The 24,148-nt window shown below is 38.2% G+C and overlaps 1 protein-coding gene across 1 annotated transcript; it reads left to right on the top strand.

The window, feature by feature from the left end:
• Positions 1-616: 616 nt before the first annotated feature.
• LOC145981740 (androgen-induced gene 1 protein-like) lies at positions 617-21,520 on the top strand. The gene is made up of 5 exons (XM_083115147.1): positions 617-815; positions 5,371-5,511; positions 15,499-15,716; positions 17,204-17,355; positions 21,474-21,520. The coding sequence occupies exons 1-5, from the start codon at positions 657-659 to the stop codon at positions 21,518-21,520; spliced, it is 717 nt and encodes a 238-aa protein (XP_082971273.1). The 5' UTR covers positions 617-656.
• The last annotated feature ends 2,628 nt before the right edge of the window (positions 21,521-24,148 follow it).

Here is a 24,148-nt window from a genome sequence, read left to right as displayed (position 1 = left end):
ATGATTTATTTCTAAAGTTAAACGAATAAAACTTTTTTATTATTTTTACTGAAATATCAGAACACAATAGTACTTTGTTCAGAATATGATTTCATTAATTTTGAATGTTTTCAAATATGTCAAAACAATCCATAAAGTCAGAAAAATTAGATTAGTTGTCTAGTTGAAGGCACCAGCGTCTTATATAAACTCATAATCAACATTCACAAGCAACTATTTTTATCTTGTGCGGCAGAGTACCCGAGTTGCACCACCCAAATGTGGTGTTGTAAACATTTATTTTGAACAACAAGATAATCAAATATGAAGTAATTCATGTAATGTACACGTCGGTATGAAGGACGTTCTCCTGTTTCATGCTTTACGAACTTATTCCCACCAAATAATTTATGGGTCCTTAAGCCCTTTGTCTCTAAACTTGTATGGTAATAGTACTTAAGTGGCAGTAATTACAATTATTTACGTAATTCTTTCCTTATTCTTGCAAGACTAGACTTTTTCCATCGAAAAAGGTGAGAAATGAATCGTTGTGAACGTTTGAAGGTCATTTCCTCAGTAAAGAATAACACCTGGGAACTGCACGAAACAACTAAAGTTATTCAGATCTTCAGTGTGTTAACACAGTCTTGCATTAGAGGAGAGAAGTTGCTTGCAAAATGAAGCGGACAGGAGCCGTGGCATTTCACTGTATTGGTCTCTTGCACCATACAGTCACAATGGGATATTTTGCATTGTTTTTTGACATTCCGTCTAATATTCTCGCCGTGACGTCTGGGTTTGGACTTGGCATGAAATTCTTCACTTCGTGGAATATGGTATGTTTATATTGTGAATTGTGATGCAAGTGCAAGGACTAAGTTAGAATTCTGTTTAACTAAGGCATTCATTTGTTGATTAATAATTATTAACTGATTATAATCAATACCTTGATCATGTTTCAAAGGCTCAATATATTTTTATAAAATCCGACAATCGGGACAAAAGCGGGAAGTTTTGCGGACGGAAAATGTTCGAAAATGTTCCGACATCGTGATTTGTCAAACTCTAAACTATTTGGGGTGTAAGGGGCAACCTTCCACGTAGAACACCCAATTGTCAACCTCACTTCCACGTACAGTCCAGCAGAATTAACTTGAGAGAAATGGCCGCTCGGTGAGTGATGCAACTGCGCTCGAATTGGCTAGACCGGGGGACTTCCCGCTGTAACGGGCCAATGGAAACTCTTCAAACTCTACACTATAGTTTCCATTGGCCCGTTACAGCGGGAAGTCCCCCGCTCTAGCCAATTCGAGCGCAGTTGCATCACTCACCGAGCGGCCATTTCTCTCAAGTTAATTCTGCTGGACTGTAGTACACCCTGAACTGGATTTTGCAGACGAACGAGGCTCTGGCGACTGGGACTATGGCCAGTATAATTTTGTGTGTGTTGTCCTGATTTTTGTCCTTGTGTGTGCTGAGTGGCTCTTTACAGCCTCAGCTTTTAACGAAAGTCAGAATATTTTAATTTTTTAGTAACACGACATTGCAATTATGGTATTTTTGTTACGCTAAGGGGCTGGACCCCGTATAATGTGAAGGGTGCAAAATAGCATAAGTGCTGACGCACCCAAAATTTTAAATTCAAATCAAATCTAAACTATTCCTATTTGATATAGGGGAAGGAAGGGTAAAGTGGCCAGTGCGGGCAAAGAGGCCATGTGAGTTTTCTTCGTTGTATAGCGCTTCCGCCACGCGGGAGCCGGGCGAAACAGTCGCCACGGATGCTGTCAATGTTGTCTGGGACTCTGAAGCGGGAGGCTGCACTTTTCTAGATGTGGGCTCATTTTATTGTTCTTTCGCAAGTCTGATTTTAGCTAAGTGGTACAAATTGTTGATTATAGCTAAATAATAGTAAGTGTTATAATTATATGCTCTTGTGCTGTTTGATCAGCGTGAAATAACCTTTTAAATGATGTGTGTTTGAAAACGCTAAGTCGTGTAGGTTAGACGTTAGACCACACTTTGTGTAATGGCGTCATTCCGGGCAAAATGGCCACGAAACAGACCGGGCAAAGTGGCCACGAATCAGACAGACTCGAAAGGCAATGAAGGATGGATTTGATGTTTAAAATGAAAGAAGTGGGCACATGAAGAGTGCGCCGGTTGTGACGAAGAAGATGATGAGTTTGAGTGCGAATTTTACAAATAGGCCTACGCCTAATCCTTTATTGATACAGTATTGATTACGAATTACTATTTACTTTATCTTGTAAAGATTTCATACTTAAGATAATAGTTAAAAAACATTACTTCAGCTTGTGTTGATTAAATACACACTCTGAATCAATGTGATTACCTATGCAGGTAAAATGGAAAGGGGCTGGCCACTTTACCCAACCTAGGTGGGCAAAGTGGCCACTTCGTACTTTTTTTTAAAAGAAATAACGTGTACATTTCTAAACAACAAGAATTATAAAAATAAAATAGAAATTGGAAGTAAAGTTATCTTATTATACTTACTATTGGTCTATATTTCTATAACGTTGCTGATTAAAAAGGTATGATAAGAATTCATCAAACCTTAGATTGGCCACTTTACCCTTCCTTCCCCTATATTTCTTTTAAAATCTGTAATGGAAACTACCAAGTATGCTTTTGCTCTATAGGTCCACACAACTTCGAGAATTAGCCACTTTCATTACACGACCATTGAAACCTTTTAGACTGCTGGGGAAGCGACTGCAGTTACCAGCCTTCGCAGCGGCGTGTACTGCTTCGCTCTGCCCACTCGATTTCTCCCCTTCTCTGACGCTATGCGCGGCCTTGCTCAAGAGATGAATGGAACAGAGTATATACGTATATTCTCTGTCCCAGGAATATGTGGAGCAAGTGAACAAAAACAAGTCCTTTGCACAAGTAGTAACTCAAGAAGGCTCGACCAATGAACACGTGAGAGGGAAACGTTGATTGGTTTTGCTTTATTTTACTTAGCTTTTCTCCCACTTGTTGGCTAATCACTAAGAAAGGGTAAGGGATTACTTGCTACCAACCGATTTAAGCAGCGTGTGCGGTTTTGCTCCGCTCACTCGCTTTCTCCCCTTCCCTACCGTTAAGCGCGGCCTTGTTCAACAAACTCCTGGGACGTAGTGTAGCTCTGTGTGTTGAATAGGGAACGGATTTCAAGGTGCAAATTATGGTCGGGAAAAGCAAAAAAGGTGCAATAAATGTAAGATGCTGATAAAATGCCTTTATTCAGATCTAACTCTAAACCACTTACATTAACATTCTTTATTCAACACTGTGGCTAATAATATAATTTATGGTAAACATGGTATAATTTATATTATACCAGGTGGTTATAATTAAAGTGACGGTGTTCAGAGTGGTGCAGCACGGGCTGTAATGAGAGTAGCAGTCTGAAACTTCGTAGATATGCTAATGAAGCAATGCGCTCGCCAATTATGCAAAAAAAAAAAATAGTTCCAATTCTCGCCACCAGGGTAAAAAATGGCGCTGTAAGCAGTCAAAACTTGGAATTTTCCGTAACTCTGACGTCAAAGTCTGTGACATTGCCTAACCATTGTGTGAGCTCCCTGGTTGTGGTTGGTGACGCTTGTTGCTTTTTCCTTTAGTAATGTTCATGTAATTCGAATAGTGAAATTGTAGCGATATTTTATTACAAAGAGTATTGTTTTCTGCGATTTATAGTGTTTTTCCTGTAACTATACCAAGTTTTGACTGCTTACAGCGCCATTTTTTACCCTGGTGGCGAGAATTGGAACTTTTTTTTTTTTTTTGCATAATTCGCGAGCGCATTGCTTCATTAGCATATCTACGAAGTTTCAGACTGCTACTCTCATTACAGCCCGTGCTGCACCACTCTGAACACCGTCACTTTAATTATAATCACCTTGGCTCTCGTTCTGCTCTACAAAATTATATTATAAGATTTTATATAGCTACTCAAGAAGAGTGAAAATCATTTATTTTTTTTCTGTCCAATTTTTCAACAAAACATGAAAGAAAAGGAGGGAAAACGGTGCTGAAGCATCAACGAGAGGGTAAAAAGGGGATAAATGTGCTAATCTCGCGAAACGGTGCAAAAAGGTGCAACAAAATGTGTTCATTTTACTTGATTTCATGTCCTAAACATAGGCGTGCGCACGGACAATTGTCCCCCTTAATCGTGGACTTCCGCAGATTTTTCCACGAAGGGACAAGCAAGGTATTTTTCCATGGGGTATATAACCCTGATAATAGTGTTGCTCCCTCAAAAAACACCACTCGAATTTGAAATTATCGCATTAACGTAAATTACTATGACTGAAATCAAATTATACGTGTGAAATATATACTTTTAGGTTTCTAAGGAAGAGGTATGGCCATCCTTGCCCCCCTTCCAGAGGTCCATGTCCCTACATTATTATACTTTCACCTAGAAATTTGGGGTGTAAGGGGTGATCTTCCACGTAGTACACCCAACTGTGCAGACAAACGAGGCTGTGGCGACTGGCTCTATGGCCAGTATAATTCTGTGTGTTGTCCTGTTTCTTTGTCCTTAAGTGTGCTGAGTGCCCGTTTACAGCCTCAGCTGACGCACCCAAAATTTTAAAATCAAATTTTAAAAAAAATCACCTACAAATTTAGTATGGAGTAATCATATCGCCGTTATTGAAATATATTGTACTCTTAAAGAGAATCAAGTATTTTCAAGCTGATTAAAATTCAAAGCAACTACGGGGGAAGGGGTACAGTGGCGCAACGACAGGGGGGGCAATGGGCATTGCTCCTCCCCAACCTTGGACGGAAATCAATTCTAGGAGGACAAACATTGAGGTAAAAGAAAGCAAAACTAGTAGAATCTAAGAGTAGTAGGAAAAGAGGATACTCAAGATGGAATTAGTTTTCACATCTTTCTTGCAGGGGGCACAAAGGTACAATTGCAACCCTCGCTATCAAATTTTATACAAATAAATATACATTTCATAAAATTGTCTTGCTCGCTTCGCTCGCAATATCTGTCTTTCAGAGTCGTAGCGGGGGCGGCGGGAGTTGGCCCTGGGCGCCGAACGATCTAAATTAAAGAAAATTGTAAAAGAGAATGACATGCCCCCCTCCCCCCTGACACCTTTTCTGCCATATTAAATCAATATTATTTTCAGCTTGGAAAAATGTGGATCTAAATTTTTTCTTGCTCGCTTCGCTCGCAATTTTTTTTTCCCGATTGAATTTTCCAGGCTTTTGCCCCCCCTAATCAGAGGGTCTGCGCACGCCTATGGTCCTAAAATGCATATCTCAAACGATCGGTATGAAAACAGCTATATTTTTAGAAAGGTGCTACACCTTAAAATCCGTTATCTAGTGATGAATGACTATGAACTGTACTCGCAGGTTCTCCAGATGGTGTATTTCTTCACTGCACTGCTCTACGATCTACAGGAAAGCAAGATTCTTGCAGTCGAGAAACCAAACAGCAACCTTCGGAAGATGAGGGATTTCATATTTACTTCCCTGGCCTACCCAAGCACTATGGTAAGTACAGGTTGATTCATATAAAACTAACACATTTCATTATCAAAGCATGTGAACAAGAATAAAGCTAGCAACAAGTTATTACATCTGAAATGTAGCATAGATATGGGAGTTTAATAACCTTTACACTACACGTTGAAACTGTCCTTCCCCCCCCACCCCCCTCCTCTGGACATGTCGTTTCATGTCCCTGGCCTTTCGTTGGAGTATGCTGTTGTCATTACTGGCCTACAATTCATCCATTATCCAAGGGTGTGTAGCGTACAGGTACCACCACAGAAAGAAGTCCATGGGTGTCAAATCGGGTACTCTTGGTGGGCATAAATTCCAGAACCCTGATATCAGCGTCACGGACTCATTTGATGTATGGCACAAGATGCCAATCTGCTGAAAGTAGCATTTACGCAGCTCTGTGTCATTCAGTTGCTCAACAAATACCATGAAAATATGAAGCACGTAGCTACTGTGTCCTTGCAATGACTGAGCCAGTTTCAGCGACGAAAGCTACCAAATTCTGCACAGCTGCGTAATCTCTTGAGGATGTATGAATCTCCCAGATGTCCTGCGTCATGTGAAGTTAACTTGGAGAATTACGAGGTTGTTTCAATAAAACGGCAAAGAAATGTGTTAGTTTTATATGAATCACCATGTAGAATGAGTGAATTGTGTCAGCAGAATTTTCTCCATTGGGAAGGGTGAGCAAATATGGCATCTTCCTCCGAATAATAATAATAATAATGTTTAAATTAAAATAATTATATTAAATTAAAATAATAGTAATATGTAAATTAAATTAAATTGTACGTATTATAATTATTACATGAATAAATATAATGACTATTTAAGAATAGAGATATAACCGCTCGTATGCTATTCATTATTTAGCTTACGTGTGGTTAATATCTTCAAAATTTGCCTGCCAAGGAGAGTCATGTCAAATAGATAGAGAATTGAATATTTATTCAATAACAAAAAATAAAGTTAGATCCAGTTTCCGAAAAGTAAAGTTTCTGATTAATATTTTATGCATATTATTATCAGTAGTAGTATGCATAAATCTTCTTTGGTCAGTCATTCAAAGGCATATGATTCCAATCTAATCCTTGCCTTTCAATAAGTTCAGAGGAAATTAATAACTTTGATTATACAACAAATGCTAAACAAGTACATTTTCATCATTCAACTTTTATTGCTAAGTCTTTCGGGGGGAGGGCAGGACCCTCCCCGCTTAAATACGTCCTTGCTTACTGTGTTCCTAAACCATATTTACCAGTTTTGCTTGTAATCAGTGTGAGCATTAGGCTTTCTGCTTCGGGGGGATTGTATGATTTAGTTTGTTCTTTATGTATGCAAATTTGTATATGCTACCAGCAGTGGCGGAGATGGTGTTCCAAAACGGGGGGCAAGTACAGTAGATGGGAGGGGGCAACTGCCCTTCCCCCCACGCCTCCCCTAATCTCCTAATCTCCAGTTAGTAAACTAACTATTGCCTTGCAGTTCTAGGTACCTTAGAACAGTGGTTATTAAATCATATGAAAACATTTACACGTAATTTAGAAACAGTATATTTACATTCTAAGTCAGTGTGCAAATTAAGGGGGGGGGGGTGTCGGGGATTTCTCCCCACAAAGAATTTTATCCCCGGCAAAAGACAATTATTTTTATCCCTGCCAGGGATGTTTCTATCCCCTCAAAGAAAATGAATTTGAAAGCATGTAGTATGCCATGTTTTAACTATGTAATAAACATGATTGAAAATACATTTATGTCCATTAATGGTCCAGTTATGAAAGATTTCTTTGTCGAAGAGTATGTAGTCTTGTGAATTAAGAAAGAACACCATTTTAAAACTGTACAACTCACAGAGCCAACAGCAGGCTGTTTTGCACTAAAGTTCCCATCGCATAGTTCTGATATTTTACGTGTATTAATTTTCACAAGAAACTTGTATGTAGGTTTGTAATATAAATTTGGCCATGCTTTCAGTGTTACCAGTTCGATAGCTGCTTTTGTGCATGAGTTTTGGTCTTCCTAGAATGTGAATGTACAGTATTTACTGAGTGTTTCTAAATCACGTTAAAATGTTATCATAAAAGTGAATGGACTAGGGTAGAATCAACCGCCAGGCAATAACTGATTGGTAACACACAAATTTGCATACTTCCCCTAAAAAAGAAACTACCTCCTTAACAAGGACTATTTAGGGGTCCAGGGGGTCCGGACCCCCTGAAATATTTACTAATTATAAAAATGAAATAATAAAAATAAAGAAATAACAAAATAACTTAAATTAAATAATGAAAATATACTTGTTCTTTAATCGACGTTTATTTAATTCCGCCAAACTTATTAAAAAGCAAGGATTATTTATATTGTAATCATACTACTTTGAATGAGAGTGGCAAAGTAAATTCATGCAAGATTTATTACTACTTATAACGTAACATTCATAAAATATCTCTAGGAACTTTACTTTTCATCTATGGATCTAACAACCTTTTTTTATGTTTAATAAATATTAAATTCCTTCTTTATCTATTTGACATCAATTTCTTTGCCAGGGCAGTTTTTTTGTACAATTTTTGCCGACCTTAAGTACATGTAAGGTAGATAATGAATACGTGCTTTTATATCACTATTCCTATATCGTCCTTTTACCTATTCATGTAATAAAATATAATATTAATTAATTTGAATATTTTAATTAATACAATTTTAATTATTTTAATATAATAATTATTTTTGTGTAAACATTATTATTATTAATTTTATTATTATTTTATTATTATTATTATTTTGAGACACTTGATACGGACCCGCCCCGAAACTTATTTCTACATACGTGCTTGCTCCGTAATGAAACCAAAAACACGTCACTGACTGGGCATCCCCCCAAATCAAAAAGCTTAATTCGCACAGTGTTCCAAGGAAACCCAAACTCTTACAAAAGGAGAGCTATTGAACTATCAGTAACACAGAGAAAACTTGACTAAATTTCTATTGCTGAACTCAATCACGGCGTGCGGCGAGAAATTTGATGTACCTCCAATGACTAAAGCTAATGAATATCAAATCTATTTGCCATGGCGGCAGGTTTTTCTAAGTTTAACAAATGACACAACGGCGCTAGTGTGGGAGCTACTTGAAAAAAACCTCTGACGCGAAGTAGGATGCAATTGTTTAATAAATGTTAAAAGCTTTCCCAAATTATTTTTCAGTGGTGTTTGCTCAATTGTTAAGAAATGGTATACTACATGTTTTAATTCCATTTTCTTTGCAGGGGGCATAAAACATCGCTAGCAGGGATTTTTTAAGAATCTGATGGGGATAAAAAATTATCGGGTTATAGAAATCCCCGGAATCCCCCCCCCCCTCCGTTAATTTGCACATTGCTGTCCTTTATCACAATTACTGCAAATTACTGTTTGAATTTGAATTTGAATTTAAAATTTTGGGAGCGTCAGCACTTAGGCTATTTTGCTTCCATCACATTATACGGGGGCCAGCCCCTCATCATTACAAATAACAACTCTAACGTTGCATAACTAAAAATCTTAAAATCTTCTGACTTCTGTTAAAAGCTGAGGCTGTAAATGGGCACTCAGCACACACAAGGACAAAAAACAGGACAACACACACAAAATTATACTGGCCTTAGTGCCAGTCGCCAGAGCCTCGTTAGTCTTTAGTCCAGGATGCACTACGTGGAAGTGAGGTTGACTTTTGGGCCCCTACGTGGAAGGTACCCCTTACACCCCGCAAATTACTGTGACTGAAGTGAAATTATAATGTAAAATATCGTATTAATCCATAAGATTATATTTTATTTAAGGTCTCTCTGGATTCTTCATGTTGACCAGGGCATTCACTTGTTTACTTCAGTTGTCTCATCCTCTGTGGTATGTGAATAATGCACGGTGTTGTGCTTTGCAAACTTCCAGATGTATTCAGGATATAGGAAGTTCCATCAGCCTATGGAGTCAGCTGTTTGCAATAGAGGTAGTAATAATCACGATTCGGCATGGAGGAAGGTCTCCATGGCCTGGGTGATATAGAGGTGAGGCAGACTGAGAAGGGACTGACTTTTGATTTGGATTGAGGAGAGAGAGGAGCTTGGAGAAAGGTGTTGAGGGAAAGTGAGGCGAGGCCTGGTCAACCTGCAACGAAGCCTACAGAGGACTTAGTTTATTTTATTCTTCGATTTATCATCACTCTTCAGATACAGGTAATTATCCTAACCCAGCCATGATTCAGGTTCGAAGGTTCATAAAACCCAATGAGTGACCATTGTCTTTTCTAGTTGTTAAGCTGTTTAGTTTTAGTTGTGCCTTTCACACTGCCAAGCGTTTAACTTGTCATGTCAATGACGAGTGCTCTCATCATTCAGGATGAATGATGAATAAGTTACATCACCCATTGATTAATTGTGGGAGTGACTGGTTTAGATCCCCATCATTCTGTAGAATGATACGTAGTGGAGATGCTGGGTAACGATCCCAGTACCTCTCACAACCCAAGCGATCTGATATTGATTTTCCAGGAGGTCAATGCCCCACCCCGTTTTCCCCATGCACGACATGGTTGAAGCAAGACTTTATGATGTAGTAGTAGTAGTGGACAAAAAATATGTACTGGACTGTATTAACAATTGTTACGTTCCTAGTAACTTTCCTCACCCTTTACTCCTATAGCCGGGAGCATTGAGGCTCTAAGGGTCTACACTGAAACCTATCTTCAGGGTAGGTGAGAACAAATCCAACCAACGTCGTGAAGTTTTAAGGAAATGTTTATTTACTGCTTGAGTACTTACAGCCAGAGGTTAGGTAATTCATAACTGGAACTTTGAGATCAATTGTTAATAGATAATTTCAAACTTACTAGAAAGGTCAAACTAGGGTGGCCCAAACCTAGGTTTTACAGAAGAGCGGCATACACCTATTCACTTGTTCCTAGACTTGGAGTTATCACCCGAGATTGCCAATTTAGGTTTTACAGAAGAGCGGCTTGCACCTATTCACTTCTTCCTAAATTGGAACTTATATCCCATTCGACTAACCTAGGTTTTACAGAAGAGCGGCATACACCTATTCACTTCTTCCTAGATTAGACCGGATTAGACCGTTCCTATTTGGCCAGTCTAGGTTTTACAGAAGAGCGGCTTGCACCTATTCACTTCTTCCTAGACTGACACCAGAACAGACCTCCTTACGGACCAAACTCCTTCGTATTTATACCCAAAGTTCCAGCCTCGAACACCTGTCTTTAGGTAATTTCTTATTACAATACTCTAAATTACAACAGAAAGATATTTGAAAAATACATAGTTTGGCAATTAATAATTTACAAAGAAAGTTTACATATTCATTTGAGTTAACAATTATTTCTTTAACGTTGATAAAATCTTACATTTTGGAAATATACAAATTTAAATGTTCCGCCATTATTTAATTACAATTAGGTTAGTTCATCAAACATGGATAATCTTTGATTGGCAAATCTATATTTACATCATAATAAATGCCCGTTGTCTTAAGCGAGCTGACTTCATTAGATTGTTACAGAAAGGTGAATACATTAGTTCAACAACGCCTTGATTGGCGCGTTCATATTTGCGTCACAACATGTAGTATCACGGACATTAACAAAGACTTGAGGTAACACTATATCAATTTTTCTTTTAACACGGAATTGCAAAGTTACAAAATAAGTAAGGTCGTAACACAATCAAAATTGTTTCTATTTTATGCAAGATATCATTATACGAAAAATAACATTACATGTAATGTTTTTAATAAAATCATACAGCCCTACAACGGTAAAGATGAGATCAAGTCTCCAAAGCATTTCTTTCCTAATACTTGTTAAATTTAAGATACGGCAGTGGCATCGATTAGGGAGGGGCAATGGGGGGAATTTGCCATTTTTTGCAACTCCTTTAGTGTCGCATCTTTTAAAGCTTTGATGTGGTCGTGCAATGGCATAACACAGGGGTTCTCAACCTGGGGGGCGCGCCCCCCTGGGGAGGCGTTGGAGAATTTCAGGGAAGGCGTGGTGAGCAATGAAAAATATATACAAGAATTACCCCCTCCCCCCAAAAAAAAGTTGTGTCAAACACAAACCCCTTGTTTAGGTCTCAGAAAAGAAACTTCTGCAAATAGTTCTCTCTGTCACTCATTAATTGTATTCTTAAGAAATAAAACCAAATGATGTAGCTTGAAATTTTAACTGCAGTGAGGGCAGAATGCTTTGTAATGTAGGCCTATTAAGCACTTTTATTAATTAATGAAAATGTTTTATCAACAAAACAAGTATTAGTATTTTTTAATATCTGTAGTAATAAAAGCATTGTAAAATATTGTTTGAGTTAGATTTTTTAACCCTAACAGCACAGTTTTGTACATCAATAATTCATTACTCCTAGAGGGAGGGCGCGTGGACTAATTTGAGGACGCAAAGAGGGGGGGCGCAGACCCAAAAAGGTTGAGAACCCCTGGCATAACAGATCTCATTATTTATTTTATAGTTTGATGTTTCACTTAGGAATATATTGATTTTCAATTTCCTGTTGCTGCGTAATGACGGGGGAGAGGCGTTCGAAAGGGAGCTAGCTGCATCTGCTGCGACCGGCCAGGGCGGCTAAATGACAATGCTCTTCTGACGCATACAGGGCTTCACAGCCTGAATACGACTCATGGCGAAATTAATGGCAGACCTTTGTGTCACGATTGGGAACGGCAAGGTGGAGCTACCGCACTGTCCTTTCCTTTGTGCAGGATTGTTAATTGTTATCGTACTATTTCCCGTAGCCCGCCCTGTTTATATTTAGACTTTTGTGTGATAACTAGACCTTGAATTTTTAGTTTCTAAAAAGAGTGCTTTTAGGTTCCGGTTCTAAAAATCCTAAAATAGGTTCTAAAAATCTTAAATTAGGCTAAGAAAAGCCTGAAGTAGGTTCCAAAAAATGCAAAATTGGTCAAAATTCATGAATACTGATTAGGTACAACCGTTAAAAAATAAAAAAAACAAAATTACAGTTTTTGGATACATTGGAATCGCACATACCCTTTATATTGTTAATATATATTTGTGAGTGTGTGATGAGAGGCAGTAATACCTAAGGTTGATATAGAGAAAATATCTGCCTGTACCATTGATTTTTTGAAAATTTCGCCTTGAAAACCAGGACTTATATAGTTGAATATAGTCCTAGAGTCCTGAATACATAATTTTTTTCATGTTATCCATAGTCAAACTTAGCTTTCTTTCTGTGAGGATTTCTTGCCTATGTAACATAATCTTTCAACAAAAACAGTCAGTGGTACAAATTTGAATGTTGAAACGTTACTTTACAAGGCATGAATGCCACAAAGCACAGAACCATCGTGCAGGTAACAGTGGCGCCAGACATTTTGCTTTGTTTAGAGAAGAGTTTCCCGAACTTAATGTTTCAAAATCTTTCCGCGGCGCCCAAGTCAGGCCGTGTCCCAAAGGTGCAAGACCGTACTTGAAGCGAGCATCCCCCGAGTATGGTCTTGGAGTGCGGTCTTGAAGTCGTGGACTGGAAGTGAAAGTCTTTGGAATTGCATTTCGACTGCAGCGCCAAATACGATCAGTAGATAAAACTGAGTACTCGTTGTTTCCCCCACGTTTTAAACACTTGTTTTTCACCATAGAAATCACGTTACATTTTCAAATGTTCGTACACATACATTTCCACACATTAGAAGCACTTTAACCAACAACTTGCTGGCCCATAACGTATATTTAACCTGTGTTGCTGGCTTTCTACCTCCGCGATTTTAAACAAACGAACAACGAGTGTGGAAATCACGTGACCGAGTCAGCTTCCATCTGCACTGCGAGCTATGCACTTGCGTACTCCTGTTTTTGGCGCTTTCGAACTGTACTAGGTGACGTCACTTCCGCCAAAACCATGCTTCAAGTACGTACTTCGTACCTTTCGGACAGAGCCTCTGAATGTAGGCTTATCTAACACTTGCAGTGCTCAATTTCTGTGGTTAGGTTGATTGCATTAAGTTAAAAATTAAACACATATTTCAAATTCAGAAATATTTTATGTGTAAAAGTACTAAATAAGCACATATTTGGAACAATCACATCATTGGTTGAATATATTAGATCATTTCGCGGCCCTCCTGTAAGCCAGCCGCGCGCACACTTTGGAAACCAGTGGTTTAGAGCTTTGAAAAACATCATGGACTTGGTGGAAGAGAGATCGACTGAAAGTTTGTTTCAAACATTCATTCGTGTCGTATGAGAACCTATAACAATACGAGCCTAACGCAGCTTACATCACGTAACGCAATGTTACTTCTGCGTTTGGGATCGAACCACGAACCTTTAAATTGTATTCATCTCTCAGATGGTTATCACTAGGGAACGGAACTTTAGGTAAATAAATGTTGTGATTTTTTTGCGATAAGATAGAGACCCTCGTTTTTACCAAAATTCTGATGATAGCCTCATATATCAACACAGCAAATTTTATTTTACATAAAAACACATATTTTCCAGTTTTCCGTATGCAAATACATATTTTGCAAATTTTCATTTTAAATACATAAAATCGCTCATTGACTTCAGCTACCTCGAAATCCACGAAGGAAAAATGTTTATTCTCCCCATCTGTTTCATATCGAGAGTGTTAGGTTTGTTTTGTCTTTGAACACGCTCGCTGGCAGACTTCTGGCACCTCGCCTACAATCCTATTGGGTGAAAATATTACCCCCATTGGATCTAACGCACAAGTGCTAATGTCTAAATGTACAGAATTTTAGGGAAAAACCAAGGTTTTCAAACTTTGTGCCAAATTGCACGTGTTTTGGAAGGAAGAGGAAGAGGAAGCTTTGGAAAACTTCAGTGTTAGTGGCATTTCGTGCTTCAAATATGAAAGAATTGTTTCTAGTGACGTGGAGCGATCTTTCTCACAATATAAGATGCTTTTTAGAGATAATTGTCAGATTTACAATGGAGAATTTGGAAAAGAACTATGGTGATCCACTGCAACTCTTCGAAAAAATAGCTCACTAAGCGGTAAGCATTTAGAAACTGATTTCAGGTGTTTTAAATGCATGCAATAGTTTGTTTTTGTTGCCAAATGTTTTTTTAAAATTTTTGTCACATATTTTCCTGTTTTTATCACATATTTTCAAGATTTATGACACATAAAAAAATAAATATTTCTGAGATTTTTAGCACATAATGTTCCGTTCACTAGTTATCACTCGCTTGGCCTAAATGTGATATATGCAAGAGGAATGGCGATAGAAATTAACTTAAGTTAGATATGGGTTTTTGTCCTCTCCATGACTGAACCGATATGGATTGGTTTAGAAAAGGATATTACTTGCCTTACAATTAGATGAAAATTATTCCCACACTTGTCCTCTCAAATCACTTGTCTGACCTCCCTGTCAGACATGAATCTCCTCACACACCATTGTCCAATAATCGTTCGCTTCTCTTTTTTAATCCGCAGTCCTTACTCTCTCTCGTATTCTCGCCAACTGATCTCACTCCCTGTCAATTCCAACACTCCAAGCCTCCTCGTCTCCCAAGTCAATAACCTCACGTTTGCCTCATTGCTTATTCCGCATTCCTATCTCGGTTTCCTACTATGCTAAGAATGACATAAGACTTGTCATTTCTATCCAATACCTTGGGTACGATACGCATTGACTTTTTTCGGTACCAAAGCAAGAAAATACCTCTGTGTGATACAAAAATCCTTAAAACTCTAAAAAAAATACATAAAAACCTAAAAAAAGGTTTGATTTAGGCGCATAAACCTAAAAAAAAGGTTATAACAAGCAAAATAGGTTATTTTAGGTACTATAAAATTTCGTCAGTTGTTGCGTTTTTTAATGAAACGCTGACATAACTTGTTATTTCTTATTTGCCTGCAAAGGAAAAAATAGGTTAAAAACCCAAAATCCGAGGTCTAGAGATAATTCTTGTATGTTTCAGGCGATGACGACCATGTTCTGGCTCATGTACGTCAACGATCGAGAGCACATGTTTCCCAGGGCACTGGATCCCTACGTCACCCTTGAAATGAACCACGTCGTTCACACAAATGTAACAGTATTTCTGATGATCGAGCAGTTCCTGATCTATCACCAATATCCGAGCAGGGAAAAAGGATTACTCACTTTCGCCATTTACACCAACATCTATTTTCTGTGGTAAGTTTGTCAGCGAAATAAACATTTTGCTTTGGGGGCAGGTCGGTAGCATGCCCAGGAGATTATACATTCTTTTCTTTATATTTTCATGAGTCCGACTTTTTACCCTGAAAAGCTGGACCAGGGAACTGGTCTCGAGTAAAGTCTCATCAAGAGGGGCTGCTCTAGATAGAATTTTTACACCGTGAGGTGGATTTTGGGCTCCTTCCTACTTTCAACCTTCCTAGAAAAACAAAGCAAAAATAACAATGTCATATATGAGTCATTCCATGCGAAATCAACACAGCCCCCAACCTGACCATCTCCGATTTTCATGAAATTTGGGGAGTTGAAACTATGCAAGGAACTTAGTAATTGTTAAATTATTCAAGGTCAAAGTTAGCAGAAATTGCCCTTTTTGAGACCGCTTAGCCATACTAAATATGCTGTAACTCCGCCCCTATTTCGCCTAGAAAGCTCAAATAAAGATTATTGTACAGGGAATTGAACAAGCTTTCCAGTGATATATAACAAGCCCACCTTTCGATAAAAATATAATTTTGTCACGTGACCTTGACCTTTGACCTTGAATATCTCAAAACATGTTATCACTAAAAATCGTGAAAAAATATATTTGGTCCCTTATGCCATACTCTAAAACATATCAAAAAATCATTCTGGGACTGCAATGGGATCAGAAGATACAAAATAATATGTGTAACTATGTGACTGTAGAGGGTGTTAAGGGACTTTTGACTCGTCATAGTTCATGTAATGAGGCTTTTATCAGTCACATAGTTACACATATTATTTTGTATCTTCTGATCCCATTGCAGTCCCAGAATGATTTTTTGATATGTTTTAGAGTATGGCATAAGGGACCAAATATATTTTTTTCATGATTTTTGGTGATGCTGATGACATGTTTTGAGATATTCAAGGTCAAAGGTCAAGGTCACGTGGCAAAATTATATTTTTATCGAAAGGTGGGCTTGTTATATATCACTGGAAAGCTTGTTCAATTCCCTGTACAATAATCTTTATTTGAGCTTTCTAGGCGAAATAGGGGCGGAGTTACAGCACATTTAGTATAGCTAAGCGGGCTCAAAAAGGGCAATTTCTGCTAATTTTAACCTTGAATAATTTAACAATTACAAGACGCACGAGACTAAAAATTTTCATAGTTACTAAGTTCCATGCATAGTTTCAACTCCCCAAATTTCATGAAAATCGGAGATGGTCAGGTTGGAAATTGCACATATCTGTGTTGATTTGTCATGGAATGTATATTACATATTACTTATCGACGCATAATTAAACTATATCAACAGCCTATATAAGGGACGTCCTTCACGTCACTTGAGTCTAAATATTGTTTTATTTCAGTTTCGCATGTAGGTCCTCTCAGTAATAATATTAATGATAATGTCAATTCACAAATGGATTTCCTCATACATCATCACACCATTATGTATAACTTGGTTACATACCGAACTGCTTCTTTTCAGGTTGTGCGTGGTGGCTTATGTAACGGAAAGCTGGCACTATCCACTGGTAAATCAACTTACTGTTCTCGGTAGAGTCCTGTTCTTCGAAGGAAATACGTTGTTAGCTCTGGCCCTTTATCTGGTACAAGAACAAGTAAATCGGAAAATATGGGGTAAGTTTTACTTAAGTTTCAAATTATCTCAGATAATTTATTCTGATGCCTGGGTTCAAGCCAATACTATTACTAGGGACACAAATTTATGGTAAATAAAAACTGAGGAGAGCGGTAAATAAAATGTTAGATCAGCGGTATATACCAGCGGTGAAAAATATGAGAGGAAAAAACATACAAAAGAGCTATAAATTGATAAACTAGTTCTATTTATATACTGTACACATGCACAAGTACTTAGCTGTCCAACCAAAAAGAAAACATCAACACAAAATCACTTCATTTCTAAATTGCATATCTCAAGTGATTTATTCATTGTATGTATTTAAAGGATATCCTTGCTGTCCAACAAATAAAATAATCACTACTGCACATACACAAACATGTTGAAAATCACATGATGATAAACAAAATTCATTCATGACTGAACACCAATGACACCATTGTTTCCCTTGATGTGCGGGAACAGACTAATCTTATCGTTGCTACAGCTAGCAAGTTCAATGAAACTGGAAGTTGAGTAGACATTCGGGGGAAGAAAGGAATGCAGCTTGACAGGGAGCGAAGTTTTCGAACTGAGATTATGTGCATGGGAAATCCCAATTTGCAGCGTCTTCCTGATGTGATCGAAGATAAAACGTTCTTCGGCTGCAAGTGGTAGGAAACTTTAGGCAAACATTTCGTTACAAATCGACAGTTTGCGCGCACAACCTCGATTGCCGGTTTTTGCGTGTTTTCTACTTAATTTGATGATATTTCACGGTTATTTCGCGAAAAAGCGTTCATTTCGTGGAAAAGCACACATTTCGCATTACTTCGCGAATAAAACTCATGCATATTTCATCATTGGGGGTGTAGTTACGTGCAGAATGTTCAAAATTGAATCTTTTTTTCACATTTCGCGCATCGCGAAAATTCAATGTCCCTAACTATTACTATCCATTGGTACAATATATGAGGAAACCAATAATTGAAGTATAAATGCAACCTTATTGCAAACAACAAATGATAATAATAATGAGTCACTGTGTGTATGTACGGCTAAATGAATATACGCTAAACTCCAGATCGTGGCGCCGTCTATGATAATGGAAAACTGTAAATTACTGATTCTCGCTGTATTGTTTTGCTACATTGCAATGCATTGTAGTGATAAGGTGAAATTTGCGAGAAATATTTAAAGAACGTGTTTAACATTTCATATTATTCATTTATAAGCCCGTTTCTGGCAATAGTCAACATTTCTCGATGTTACTACAACTAAAAGAAGTAAAGTGCTCCCCCGTGCTATGCACCACGCCATGAAGGCGTATAGGGGGTGAGGGGTTAGGGCCCCACACTTTCTTGATCTATATATATATATATATATGTGTGTGTGTGTGTGTGTGTGTGTGTGTGTGTGTGTGTGTGTGTGTGTGTATACAGGGTGACTGGTAATTAGATGTATTCCCTGTGGCCGCGGTGGCTCAGTCGGTAACGCGTCTGACTACCATGGTAAAGGTCCCGGGTTCGATCCCCGGCCGGTTCAAATCCGGGAACTTTTCTAACGATGGAAGCGGCCCCGGCGCCCACCCAGCGTCGAATAACATGGGTACCTGGGGGAAACCCTGGGGGGTAAAGGCGGTCAGGGGCGTGATGCTGATCACATCACCCCACTCACGACCGGATCAAGAAAGTGTGGGGCGTTACCCCCACACCCCCTATACGCCTTCATGGCGTGGTGCTATGCACAGGGGAGCACTTTACCTTTTTTTTTACCTTTATCCCTGAAAGGGGTTAAAGTAGAGACAATTTGCAATAAATTTGACCATATGATACCCCGTCCGAAAAGTAATAGTTTTCGAGATAATCGAATTTCCATTGCTTTTTTTAAAGAATGACAATTGTCCACATAAAAAGATGAATTGAGAAAAAACTGCTCATTGGATGGAACTTATTTCAGCGTTTTCTGATAGCTAACAAATAAGTGGTTCGTTGAAAAAAAAGTTTTTCCCAAATAACAATCACATGTAAGTAACGGGTGGGTCTAAACTTACAAGTGATGATAAAAAAATGCACTCTTAGTTTACTTGGCAACGTATTAATAACAAAAATGGTATGACACGAAGCGTACAAATTACTTTTACTTCCTTGTGTCATCTGCTATCCAACAAGGTACAAATGTTGCTAACATTCACATTTGTGTACAAGAAATAATACTTCATTCATCTTCATGTGAATGGAATCAAAGAACAATACAATTAAAGAACATTACACGTCTTGCTCAATGTGGGCACCTCCGTTACGAATGCAGGCACACAGGTTTTTACGGACATTTGGTCTCTTAACTCGTGATGTGATGGTGTCCTTGATGTGTTGACCAGCTGTTAAGATCCTCTCCCTGAGCTCATTTTGCGAGTTTACCGGTGTCTTGTAAACTAAGTCTTTCATATGGCTCCAAATGTAAAAGTCGAAAGGCTTCAAATCGGGGGATCGAGCCGGCCAGGGAATCGGGCAGCCTCGGCCAATTCATTCCTTTGGGTAATTTTCATCCAGCCACTGTCGCACGCCCAGGCAGAAGTATGGATGAGCGTCATCAACAATCATTTGATCGAGCCATTTTTCCTGCCCCAAATCTTAAGTGGCATCACTTATGAACATTTTTTGAAGAACGGGATGGCAATGTTGTTGGAGGATGTGCTTCTAGTTACAAGACGTGACATGATTTATCAGCGTGATGACTGCCCAGCTCGATCCCCCGATCGATTTGACACCTTGCGACTTTTACATTTGGAGCCACATGACAAGACACCGGTAAACTCGCAAGAAGAGTTCAGGGAGAGGATCTTAACATCTGGTCAACACATCAAGGACACCATCACATCACGAGTTAAGAGACCAAATGTCCGTAAAAACCTGTGTGCCTGCATTCGTAACGGAGGTGCCCACTTTGAGCAAGACGTGTAATGTTCTTTAATTGTATTGTTCTTTGATTCCATTCACATGAAGATGAATGAAGTATTATTTCTTGTACACAAATGTGAATGTTAGCAACATTTGTACCTTGTTGGATAGCAGATGTCACAAGGAAGTAATTTAAGTAATTTGTACGCTTCGTGTCATACCATTTTTGTTATTAATACGTTGCCAAGTAAACTAAGAGTGCATTTTTTTATCATCACTTGTAAGTTTAGACCCACCCGTTACTTACATGTGATTGTTATTTGGGAAAAACTTTTTTTTTCAACGAACCACTTATTTGTTAGCTATCAGAAAACGCTGAAATAAGTTCCATGCAATGAGCAGTTTTTTCTCAATTCATCTTTTTATGTGGAAAATTGCCATTCTTAAAAAAAAAAACCAATGGAAATTCGACTATCTCGAAAACTACTAATTTTCGGATGGGGTATCGTATGGTTAAATTTATTGCAAATTGTCTCTACTTTAACCCCTTTCAGGGAATACATCTAATTACCAGTCACCGTGTGTGTGTGTGTGTGTGTGTGTGTGTGTGTGTGTGTGTGTGTGTGTGTGTGTGTGTGTGTGTGTGTATGTGTGTGTGTGTGTGTGTATATATATATATATATATATAACCTATATGGCGGGGGGCTATGTAAACCATCGTCTGAAGTATAAATTCATGTTTAGTCAAGCTTTGGGGTTAACTGAGGGAATGCTCCAATGCTCCAACGGTTTTACATGGTGGCAATGAAACAACTGAGCTGGGGGGATGTTTTGCGAAAATTTTGCTAACTGGGAGAATACCATTATCCCGCATCCCCCCTCACTTCGGACACTGATATAAACTCTGTGGCACAATCTTTGGTGCTTAGTCCCATCGCTGTTATTTTCTGGATTTCTAGACCTTATAAGTAAGCTAGGTCTGTTTGGGATATTCAACGAACTTAGTTAAGTGACGTTATATTAAGGACTTTGCTTTAGATGAATAATAATAATATAATTGTAATGTGTCTTATGCAGTCCGTTTCTCAGATTAGCTTTGAAAAACTTTCATTGGAAAAATGCTCTCTTCACCTGTAGTTTTGCACCCTTGTAAACCCAACCTAACCTAACGCAATATTTTCCATCCACATTTCTATATATGTGATACAATGTGCTATTCATGATTCTTTTTTCAGGCAAGGAGGTTGAACCAAACGAAGAAGCAACCAAAAAGATAAAGTGAATTACTGAAGCTGGATATATAAATAATAAAAGTGTACTAAGGGAAAGAAAAGTGCCATTAACCGACTCCTAGAAATATAGGCATCAACTTCAGATTGTCGCGGTAATTTCTGCCCTCTCAAATTCTCATAGAGAGAAATGTGACACAAAAATTCTGATAAACTTTATTATTTGGTTTAAAGCACTTCCAGTTCGTCTGCGCTGCTAGCGACCATTGAGGCATGTGCACATGCGCTGACTGGGCGAGTCCAGTGACAAAATAGGTGTGCAGCTGCAAGTGGAGCGCAGACAGGAAGCACGTCCCGTGAAAATCGTCTTTGTTCGCAAGGATTAGGGTTACTTTGTGAAACTCTGGAACGCCGCTGACTCATAGATAAAAATGAGTAGATAAAAATTATATATTTAACTTTGTCAGTCGATGCATTACATGTAAAAGTAAAATTATGTTATCTTTGGAATGTTTATTTTGTCTGATCTTCCCTTCTTATGCATTTTAGTGCATCACACGGAACAGAATCTGATAAAAGTATCATTTTATGCATTTTTTCTGTATCTTAACACACAAAAGGCTCATCACTTGCAGTTTATACATGTTAATGTGTTATTGGAGCCAAAATATATGTGCCAATTGGCAATGACACGTTTTGGGTTCTGTGTATTAATGCAATCACACACAATCTAAAGCAGGGGTGGTCTTCAACTCATCAAACAGTGCGGGCCACATTAACAATTTCAACTACTGATGCTGCCATCTTCTTCTTCTTCTTCTTCACACACTGAAAGTTTTGGCCTTCTAAACAATTTCTCTCCATTTGCTTTGTCCTGGATACACTTCGATCATTTGTTGATCTTCATCTACCAGGCACGACTAACAAAAAAAGGATTTAACTCATTTTCAGCATCTCTCTGAGTTCAAATCTTCGCCTCTTCATTGATTGATTGATTGATTTAGTTTATTTTACTTCGCGTTTTGTGCCTCTTGGCTAATTTCAGAAGATGGAGATGAGTGATGAAATTGATGAATGGACATTCACAAACAACCAAGCCCGAGCGGGATTCGAACCCGGGACCCTTGGCGTCGATGTGCTAACCACTCGGTCACAGGGTCCGGCTTCGCCTCTTCATGAATACGCTACAAAACTAGTCGTATTGCGAAGTGAGTTTGAAGAGAGGTTCAGTGATTTTCGTAACTAGCAGTCTTCTTTACAGGCCCGTACCCAGGAGGGGGCAAGAGGGCCTTGTCCCCCCCCCCTCGAGCCATGAAAGATTTTGATGCAACCTACAAAAATAACATGGATATTTTTTTCTTAAGATTTTGTAAGAATTTAGATTTTCTTCTTGTACTATAAATGAATGGGTTGTCTCTGGAGAGAGGCAGACTCCAGAAGTCTGCAGTCTACTATATTTAGTAATTTTAGTTTTTTAGTAATTTTACTTTTATAACCATTTATGCGAAGCTACTTAATGTTCCAATTTCGTCGGGACAGTTCACCATATTTATTCCCTGTTTTGACTTTCTTCAAACTGCAGTCTTGATGAGAAAATGTCCTCTTTTTATGGTTAATTCACAGTCAGACATGTTTTTCATTATAAGGATAATTTCATAGCCTTAGTGGTGACATTCAGGGTACTAATTCTCATGGCGGAAGGGGGATATCCCACCTTCCCACCAACGATCTTGTTCTATTAAAATGTTTCCCCCCTAAAAGTTTTCCGAGAGTAAGAGTTTGTGTTATAACAGCAAAGATAAGCAATTAGTTTGAACTTCAAACATACTTTACTAAGAATAACATCATAAACACATACAAAGAAGGAATAACAAAGAATGATGTCAGCCTGTGTGTGAATGTTGCATACATCTTTTGCTATCTCTCTCTCTCTCTCTCTTGGGCTGGTAACAGCATTGGGTATAAACGTACTTCTACAGTCATAGATAAGATTTTAAAATTATATCAAAGTGGACTAGTAAGAAATGGAGCCTTAGCTGCGAAGGTGGTTGCCATTGTCACCCTAGGCCCCTGGAACATAGAAATTAGACCGACCTGTCATTTCTCCTCCATTTCTCACCTCCTTTCGTCGGAAATAAAACATAGCATTTACATGTTAATTTAATAGGAAACGAATGTCTTCTTAAAGTTTCTCATATTTGTCCATCCACCTAGTTATCTATAATTTGCAATCGATTTTGCAGATGTGAACAATAACACACACTGCTTCAATGAAGATGGTGTCGGATGCACAACCGACTGTCCTTTTATTAGCCACATATCTTGAGTGCTAAGTTTTCTAAGATTCAGCGGAAAAGAGTAAGTACATAAAATTTTTACAATGTCTAAGTATGCCAGCTACATCTTGGAAAGGGCGGGGGGTGCAAATTCGGTGCAGGGGTTGCGAAAATCATTCTCGTCCTGGGCGCTGAAATCTCTAGCTACAACTCTGCTAAGGAAATATTTCCTTTCGAGAGACCATTAATAGATTTACACAATTATAAAAGCATAACAGAATAAAAGTATGAAAATTTAATTATCATTTTTAATTAAAAGCAATAATTAAATAATATCTAACACTTATTAAAAACATTTCACCTATCTTCTACTTTCTTGACATTTTGAACCAGTCGTTAAAGGAA

This window comes from Lepisma saccharinum, chromosome 30 (genome assembly GCF_977018435.1).
Source record: "Lepisma saccharinum chromosome 30, izLepSacc3.1, whole genome shotgun sequence".
Lineage (NCBI taxonomy): Eukaryota > Metazoa > Arthropoda > Insecta > Zygentoma > Lepismatidae > Lepisma > Lepisma saccharinum.
Note: the sequence above shows the minus strand (reverse complement) of the source record. Positions and strands in the feature narration are given on the sequence as shown.